The 9,537-nt window shown below is 42.8% G+C and overlaps 2 protein-coding genes across 2 annotated transcripts in view; both read left to right on the top strand.

Annotated features, from left to right (window-relative positions):
• Positions 1-200, top strand: part of LOC102024300 (keratin-associated protein 4-1-like) — a 705-nt gene extending 505 nt beyond the window's left edge. Inside the window, exon 2 of the mRNA XM_013519128.1 lies at positions 10-200. Coding sequence (XP_013374582.1) covers positions 10-200 — 191 coding nt within the window. The remainder of the gene's footprint in view (positions 1-9) is intronic.
• Positions 201-8,723: 8,523 nt separating this feature from the next.
• Positions 8,724-9,537, top strand: part of LOC102024636 (keratin-associated protein 4-3-like) — a 31,471-nt gene continuing 30,657 nt past the window's right edge. The window contains exon 1 of the mRNA XM_013519179.1: positions 8,724-8,942. Coding sequence (XP_013374633.1) covers positions 8,724-8,942 — 219 coding nt within the window. The remainder of the gene's footprint in view (positions 8,943-9,537) is intronic.

Here is a 9,537-nt window from a genome sequence, read left to right as displayed (position 1 = left end):
TGCTGCCAGACCACCTGCCGCCCCAGCTGTGGAGTGTCCAGCTGCTCTCGCCCAGTCTGCTGCCAGACCACCTGCCGCCCCAGCTGTGGAGTGTCCAGTTGCTGCCGCCCAGTCTGCTGCCAGACCACCTGCTGTCGTACAACTTGCTGCCGCCCCAGCACCTGTGGATCCTCCTGTTGAACTTTGTATCTGACTCCTAACCATGAGCCCGCCATTGTCATACCAATGTGAAAGTGTCATCCAAATTAAAATTTCCATGTCCTGCTTGGCCACAAGCATTATTATTTTCTGATACCAGTCAGAGATTTGCAAAAGAGCTTCCTTCTATACATTAGGCACTGCTCGTCTCTCCGCGGGGCCTCCCCCTCGCATCTAGGCCATAGACAGTAGTGCAGTTACACTAAGCCCTGGAGTCCCCATTACCCTTGCCGTGACCTTCACAATTATGTGTTAATTATTCTTCAATAAATAATTCCTTGATATCAGAACTTCTTGTACCTTCCATTAATTATTTTTTAGAGTTAATTATCAGTTTATTTTCTAGTGTTTTCTCTCTCAAGATAAAGTGAAATTTGGGTTTCTGTGCCCAGAAAGAAAACTGATTTTGCCAGAGACATTTGCACTGCCCTGCTTATTACAGTCCTGGTCACACCGGCCAAGATGTGGAATCGACCTACGCGCTCACCAACTGACAAATGGGTGAGTAACATGTGGCACATATACACAGGGGAATACTACTCGCCCATAAAAAGGGGAGAACCTCTCATTGGGGTAACATGCGCAGAATGGGAAGACATTTTGTTACATGAAATCTGTTGGGTGCAGGAAGAAAAGTACTGCATAATTTCACTCAAAGGTGGGATCTGAAAAAGTTGATCTCAGAGAAGCTGTGAGAAGAGGAGTGGTTACCAAGAGCTGAGGAGAATGAGGAGTAGAGAGAGGGAGAAAGGCTGGTTAACAAGTAGTAACTTACAGTTAGGTGAGAGAAGTTAAGTTCTGCTATTCACTTGCATAGTAAGGTGAATCAGGTAATAGTAAAGGAGTGTATATTTCTAAAACCACTAGAAGAAGGCATATTAAATATTTTCATCACAAAGAAGTTAAAAATAGTTGAACACATAAATATGCTTTCTCTGACCAGAACATTACACAGTGTGTACATGTAACAACACATTACCTGGTACCTGTAAACACATACAACTTTTATGTGCCAATTAAAACAATGAAAAAAACAAGAAAACCTATTTTACAAATATGATCTAATATCTACATTAAAGAATGGACTTTATATATATTTTTAATATAAGACATACCTTATTTAACTATTGACATCTATAAAATATTTTATAAAGCTACTTTATTGGATTAGAATAGCTTTATTTTTCCCTCAGTAAAATAATTCATCACCTGGCATGTTCACCCCGCAGTTGGATTTCTGGGATCACAGCAGCACGGCTGAGGCACAGCAGCTTCATACCCGGAACTCACAATCTTGGAAATGAGAGGAACGGCCCGAGTAGCTAGAATGTGATCTGTCAATGATGATCAATATATTGATCAGAAAGGAGAACCTCCTGTCTTGGAGAAGGATAATGTGGAAGATTTAAAAAAATAAGTTAGTAAATTTAAGGAAAATGTGCAGGTAAATAAATTCTCATGCGGTGAGGCAGGAGGGGACAGGGAAGTGTTTACATCTGGTGATGGCCAGGCATGCACCCAGATATCTGTTGCTGTGGACCAACTGCGGCAGAGGGGATTCTCAGCCGTCCTCACCCACGCTCTTTCACGTTAATGGAGCCACACTACAGAAATAAGCTCCTCATCAGAAGTGGGACCGTGCATGAGCAGTGACCACTCCCTCTGGGAAGCTGCAGAGAGCAGCTGGTGGAGGTAGGCCAGGAAGGGGCTGTGGGAGCAAGATGTGGAGTGGACTGGAAGCTGGGTCCTCCCTGAAGACTCTTAGGCCCTGTGGATCTGCACACCACCACCGTGGGCAACTTGGTCTTGTTCAGGTGAGCAGACCACAGGCCTCCTGCGGTTAGGTTGCTTCATGTCCTGCCTGATGCCACTTCCGAATAACAAAAGGTGCTTGGGCAAAATAAAGGAGTCAAGACATTACCTTAAGGGAAAGAGCAAGAAAACACTGTAGACATTCCTAAATGCAGACGTTGACCCTCTTTGGTAATGGTGCTAATTTTGGAAGTCCATGAGATCTGGGTGGGAAGGCTGTCAGCAGGGCGCCAGGCAGTTCCACTAAGCACCGATCTGGTAGAAAACCAGCCAGATTGATTGGGAGCCGCCTGCTTCTGTGGATTCTCATGTTTAACCTCCATATTTTATTATTAGTAATTTATGTGAAGATTCTCATCCCAGCATTTCCTTCGTCAGCACACACGAGTGCAGAAGTCTTTTGAGCTGAGAAATCTATCAGAGTGACGGTGCCCCATCATTACTAACAGTATCACTTTCTTCATTTAACTTCTACGCCAGTCGCATTGCTCAAAATAAAGTATATTTCCATCGCCATAGGAATAGCATATGTTGTTTTTTAATAATCACAACTACTCCTTTCTCACCCACACCTTCTCATTAACCTCTACCAACCACTGATCTCATCTCCCTTTCCATAGTTTTATTATTTCAGAAATTACATATGAGTGGAAACACACAGTATGCAAATTTTTCAGATGCCTTCTGATATCATTTTTTATTACAGCATACTGAAGATGCAGATGGATTTCATTTTCATTTTGGCAGATTTCTATGTCCACATAACATATTAGATCATTTTCACCCCACCCCTTTGTTTCATGCATTACATTTTTATTGGAGGGCTCAATGCATATATTTGGGTGATATCCATCCCCTTACATCACCCTCTGCTACTCAGCATAGTTCTCTGTTGATTCATCCAAGCTCTTACTGTGAGGTATTTCATGGCATAGATGTACCTGTTTGTTTAATCATTCACCCACAGGAAGACTTCTGGATCCTTCCCATTCTTTGGCTATTATGAAAAAAGTTGCCATAAACATTATTATAGAAGTTGTTGTGTGAACAAGTCTCATTTCCCCGCTGTAAACCCCAAAGAATGCAACTATCATGCTTTAGGGTAGTGGTGTAGTTTTAAAGAAACTGACAAATTTTTCTGGCATGGCTGTACCATTTCACAATCCCTCCAAAAAACAGGGGAAGAATGCAGTTTCTTTGCATCCCTTTCAGCACTTGGGGCCACTTTTAAATCTTGTTTATTTTTAACTTATGGCAAGTATTTAATGACAACTCATCCTTGGTTTATTTACATTTCCCTGGTGGTTGATGGTGTTGAACACTCTACTCATGTGTTGCCTGTAATTCTTCAGTGTACTGTCTCTGTATATCTTCTATCTGTGCTCTGATTGGGCTGTTTCTTTTTTATTGTTGAATTTGAAAGTACTTTATGTAGTTGTTATGGTTGATATATTGTGTTAACTTGGAGAGTTTAGAGGTTTGGCTCGGTGACTTAGTAGGAAGCCAGGGTGTTTATTTTATATATATTTTGAGCCTGTGGAAGAGGAGGGCATAGAGATTATGTAAGAGCTCTATGTTTTTTAGATAAAAATCATCTGTTTATAATGTAAGGGAAAAAAAGAGGCTGTTTGCCACTATTTTTTTTCCTCTTGTTTTTGCTGGGTTTTGCCACCGTAAATGTTTGCCCTTTGCCATGTGTCACTCTGCCTTGGAGCCAGCCAAACATAGAGTCAAACCTCCACAAACTATAAGCTACATAAAGCTTTCCTTCCTTCATTCTGGGTGTTAGACATTTTGTCTCAGCAGCGAAAAAAAAGTAACTAAGACAGAACTTGGTACCAGGAGTGGGGTCACTGCTGTGACTATACCTAACCATGTGGTTCAAGAGCCTTTAAACATGGCTTATCAAAAGAGTTTTAAAAGGTTCAAAGATGTCGCCTAAAAAAATAGAGCTCGAACACCTTTGGCTGTTCTGTTTGGGAGATTCTGGTCAGAGCTCAAAAGATCAAAAAGCTGATAAAAATCCTGCTAGCAAAGACTGGGTTCAGGTTTCTCTTTTTAAAAAAAAGACTGCAATTGTTGTTAGACTCCAGACGATGTGAGTTATGGCTTGACAAAAAGTTTGTCTACATTTTGCTCATGTCCAGAGACTTTGCCTAAGACTGAGATTAAGGACAACAACAGACTGATTAATCTGACAAAAAAATTTTCAAGGCAGTCAAATGTTAAAAAAGTGGCATGGCTATTGCTGGGGACTTTTTTTTTTCTGGTACCAGGAATCAAACTCACAGCCTTGCCCTACTGGGGACTTTTAGCCATATTTATATTAAAAATCAAAAACAAAGAGCCTAGCAAGATGATTTAAAATGTTGTGAGTCTGACCAAAAAAAAAGCTCCAATAAAGCTATAAACTACAAAGATAAAGCTAAAAAAATCTCTATTACTAAAAAAAAAAAAAAAAAAAAAAGACCGCCTGAGGACATCACAAATAGCAAGTCTCCACCCTTCACAGCTTCAAAACTGCAAAGGTAAAAGACTTTGCCTTAAAAATAAAGCTGCAGAGCGCCATGTTCCAAAATAACAGCAGCGGCCACACCAGGTTCCAAAATGGTGGCGACATAAAAAATTTGTTCCTCAGAATTAGATTCAGAGTGCCCAGGCACTCAACCCCTATGGCCAAAAAAAAAAAAAAAAAAAAAAAAAAAAAGCTTGGCTACTGCTCCAGGTGGCAACAAACACTGGCATCATCCACGTGGCCCTAACTTTAAATGCATAAAAAATACAAGAGTTATAAGTTAAAAAGGCTTCCATCCAGATTTCATAAAGCCTAAGAGGCCAGGCAGTGTGCCCCTGAGAGGACAATATATAAAACTATAAATACAAAACAAAAGATACACTAGAGACCTTAAAAGTTTAAAAATCCCAAACCATAGATCATCTAATAAAAGCTATGAAAAAAACCAAAGCGGGCCTAAAAAAAAAAGCCATAAAAGCTATAACCACCAAAAGTGCCATAGAGATAGACTCATACTTGCTCTTTAAAGCTCACAATGTGCTACAAGTTGCTTTTGGACCACTTTGGAGAAACCAGGATATAGTACAACAACCATTGATAATTTCCTGCCATTTTTGTCTGTAACTCATTATTATTTGTTTATGTGTTTTCCTGAGAAATTGCAGATACCAATAAGTACAATAACAACCATTGATAATATCCTACCACTTTGTCTGTAATTCAGTGAATCCCCCTATTGCTATGTTGTCCTTCTTTTACTCTTTAAGAATCTTTTACTCTTTAAAAAAATAAAGCATACAATGTATTATTTTTTTTATAAACAGGGTAGTGCAACTATCACCAACATTTATCACTTTTTTTTGTCTCCTTGTGAAAAAATTTCATATCTATTGGCTGTCATTTTCAGCTCCTCTCCATTGTAGGCAGGAGCTAGTCTACTTTCTGTCTCTATAGGCTAACCCTTTGGACATTCATATAAATAGATGCATGTAAGATGGGTTTTCTTGGGATTGACTTCTTTCACTTAATATATTATTTTCAAGGTTCATCCATATCCTACTATGTAGCAGCACTTCATTCTATTTGTGAGTAATGTATAATATTCCATGATATGGATATATTACATGCTATTTATCAGTGGTGGATATTTGGGTTATTTCCTCTTTGTAGCTACTGTAAGAGTTTTATTATAAACATTTATGTTCTATGTTATATTTTCATTTTTTTCTTGGATTATTTGTCATGTATTATTGAGTTGTAAGGGTTCTTTATGTATTGTGGATACAAGTTCCTTATCCCAAATATCAGTCATGGTCAGTGGAGTGCACATCCATGTAGATTACACTGATCAAAAGCAACCTTCCTTTACCCACCTTTCCCTTCTCAACCTACCCTTGTCAATGTCTATTTATCACTATTCTATGTTCTTAGACTCTAGATCTCTCACATGAACAGCCTGCCTTCTGTATTCTTTTCTATTCTATAGAATAGGCATTTTGCAGTGCAACATTTAAATTTCTTTAAGAGTGTATGTGTGTGTGCATGTGTTTGTGTGTGTGTCTCTGTGTGTGTGTGTATTCTAAGGATTAAGATATTCACCCTAATTCAGTGGTGGCAAATCTATGGCACGCATACCGCAGTGGCTGTTACCACTGAAAGCTCTAAAAGGTTTGCCATCACTGCTAATTGATCAGAATGCACTTCAGAATTGTACTGACTCAGTCTTTGTGAAATCTAGAACCTTTATTCTCATATAGCTTTAGAACCCCCTTTTTGTGTTATTGTTATTGTACATATTAATCTATATATGTTCAAAACTCAATGAAATATTGTTATAATAATGATTATTTTACAGACCTTATGCCTTTTAAACAAGGTAAGCAAAGGAAGGAGAACACATATCTACCTGTAGAGTTGTGTTAATCTGTCAGGTAACTTTGGGTCTCCTTGCATCTTCCTGTAGATTCAAGTTATCACCTGATATCACTACCCTACTCTAACACAGCTTTGCTTCCTTCTGTGTTTCCTTTGTGCTGTTTTGTTCTTTCAGTTAAACATGCTGTGTTTCCAGTTGGCACAGCCCCCCAGATACACTTATTTTCATAGTGTTTCATGTGCTTGCTTTTTAAATTAGTTAATGGAAGAAAGGAGAAGACACACTCAAATATGTACAACTCGATTGCACAGCTGCTTTTGGGGTTAACTGCAATCCCAGGAGAGCTCTCTGGCTGCCTCTTTCCTGGACGTCTTTACTAAAATTCTGGATTCCCTGTGGCCTCATGCTTGCCTCACACAATGGCCAGCCTCATTTTAACTGCTCCCCACACCAGCTCAATGGCTCTCTGTCCTGGAGTCCTTCACACTCAACCCAGGGAAAGCCAGTCTCTGCTGGCAGTGGTGCGACTGTTGGTCCTATGGCTGCTTTTCCTTGCGGGCAGAAGCCCTATCCCTCTGTGTGGGGACCAGGGTGAGGACCTGCTTTTTCCAAAGGAGCCCTCTGGCTCTACTAGTGGGTGCTCTGCTGGGTCTCCCTTTGCATCCTCGCGGCTTCCTTCTCCTGACGTGCAGCCTCTTGTGCATGCACAAGATGGGGTGGAGGTGGTAACCTTTGCTCCATCGAGAGCAAATAGCCTTCACCGCTGTGACTCGGAGGCCTTGTTCTTTAACTGGGAGGAACACGTAGATCTGTTAGTGCACCTCCCTTCGCAGCCACTGGATGTCAGCGAGCTTTTGAAGCATTGCAGAGAGCAAGCAAGCAGGGGCTGCAGCTCCCCACACTCTCGGTCTCCGTGTGGCTCAGAGCAATCGCTCCCTCGTCCAGTGGCAGGATGACCACGCAAGTTCCACCAGAAGTACTGACTGCCTGTCAAACCCCTGAGTGCCCGATCGTTCTCACTTTGTGTAAAACTATGCCTTCTGTTACGGTTTGTGTCTGGATGTCCCCTCAAAGCCTCATGCAGTCATGGGGATGGCTTCTACAGTTTCTGATTGATCCATGGTCCAATGCTGGGACTGTGGGTGTGAGTGCTACATCCACCCTGGGGCGGGAAACCTGCACGCAATGTAAGGGAGGGGAAGAGTCTTGCTCTTCTAGCTGCCTCTCCTCCCCTTTGCTCTTGTTGCTTTTGCTGTTTTCTCCCCACCGTGAACTGTTGCCCTCTGCATGTGCCCCTTGGCCTTGGAGCCAGGTGAGTATGGACTGAAACCTCCACAATCTGTGAGCTAAGTAAACCTTTCCTTGCTTAGTTTTGGACATCGGGTATTTTGTCTCAGCAACAAGAGAAAAGTAACCAAGACACCTCCACCCCCATGTCTCTATTCCTGTTATGTCTTCTTGAGAAGATGAAGTCTCAAGTGCATTTGCCTTCAGGCCATCTTCTTACAGGTTGGGATTGCACCAGCAAAGAATTGGAAGAGAAGGTCATTGCCTTAGACTCTCCTGGGCATCTTCCCAGAGCACCTGGGCAGTTCTTTAAAAATGTAGATTTTCAAGGTTGCATTAGTACCTGTTATGTATCACTGGGTAATTTAGAAAAAAGTGATACAATAACTTCATATGCAAATTTGATTCCTAGAGTGACAAGTTAATGACAGAAGGAAATCTCACAAGGCGTTGCTTGGAAATCTTTTTTCCAACACACTAATTGCTAACCCGTGCCTCAAGCCACACCCTTCCTGGTTGCTCACAAGTGGCTCATTCGTGGAGCTCTTCCTCCATGCAGACCCTCCCACCATCATCCCAAATTGGGAATTATTTCTCTTGCATTGAAGTCCCTGAATTCCTGTCCTACCTGGTGTATGTCCTGCACTCATGAGACTGCCAGCATGGGTCTAGGTTGAGTCATAGTTGAAAGAGGAATAGATTGACTCCTAGCGACAAACTGCCAGTCCTGTGACAGCCATTCGGGAAGGTGCAGACTTGGAAATTAGGGGATGCACTGCAAGAAAGAGACATAAATATGGGTTAAGAAAGATCAGGCTGAAGATAGACTGTACAGAAGGAAAATGCATTCTGACACTGCAAGAAAGACTGTCTATGATTTTCTAATTTGGTAATTGCTTATCTGTTCAGGTAAACGGTAAGAAGAAGAAGTTCTCTCAGCAGGGGAGAAAAAGGGGACAGGGGCCAAAGAGGTTCCCAAATTCAGAACACTAACCCTCTCTGGTAGCTTATATAGAACCTCCAGCTGCCGACACCATGGTCAGCTCTTGGTGTGGCTCCGTCTGCTCTGAGCAGGGCTGTGGCCAGGACAGCTGCTGCCGGCCCAGCTGTTTCCAGACCACGTGCTGCAGGACCACCTGCCGCCGCCCCAGCTGCTGCGTGTCCAGCTGCTGCAGGCCCCAGTGCTGCCAGCCCAGCTGCTGCAGACCCAGCTGCTGCAGACCCACCTGCTGCGTCTCTAGTTGTTACAGGTCAGCTACTGCATCTCCTGCTGCTGCCACCCAGTCAGTTGTCAGGCCACCTGCTGTGGCCCAATCTCCTGTGAATCCTCTTATTGTTTAACTTAATTTCTACACTTGATCTTAGCCAAAAGGCCAAGAAGCGATTAAACTTAATTTCTGACCACCAGCCCTGGGCTGTCCACCGTGTTGCCAGAGTGTCTATTTCTCACGTATCTTTTGCCCACCACCCGGCCTGGTTCTGGTCCCTCTGATGTCTGTTCATGGCATCAGTCAAGTTACTGCCCCAAGCTACCATTAAGCAACAAGTGGAACGAACACCACACGGAACCACCCAGCTCTGTGCCTGCTGCCCGGGCTTCCAGGAGAGGGCCTGAAGCTGCACGCTGTGGCGCGGAACCAGCGCCTGCGTTGCGACTGGGCACATGGCGCAGCTTCCTTCAGGGGCCCTCCGCATGATGGAGGGACCGAGTGTGACAGGAACTGTGTGTGTCAGGAACTGTGTGTGACAGAGGAGCTGTGTGTGACAGGAACTGTGTGTGTCAGGAATTGTGTGTGACAGAGGAACTGTGTGTGACAAAGGAGCTGTGTGTGACAGGGGCTGTGTGTGA

This window comes from Chinchilla lanigera, unplaced genomic scaffold (assembly GCF_000276665.1).
Source record: "Chinchilla lanigera isolate Chin_1 unplaced genomic scaffold, ChiLan1.0 scaffold00050, whole genome shotgun sequence".
NCBI classification, from domain to species: Eukaryota; Metazoa; Chordata; class Mammalia; order Rodentia; family Chinchillidae; genus Chinchilla; species Chinchilla lanigera.
The sequence above is the reverse complement of the archived record's forward strand: the minus strand, read 5'-3'. Positions and strand labels throughout refer to the sequence as shown.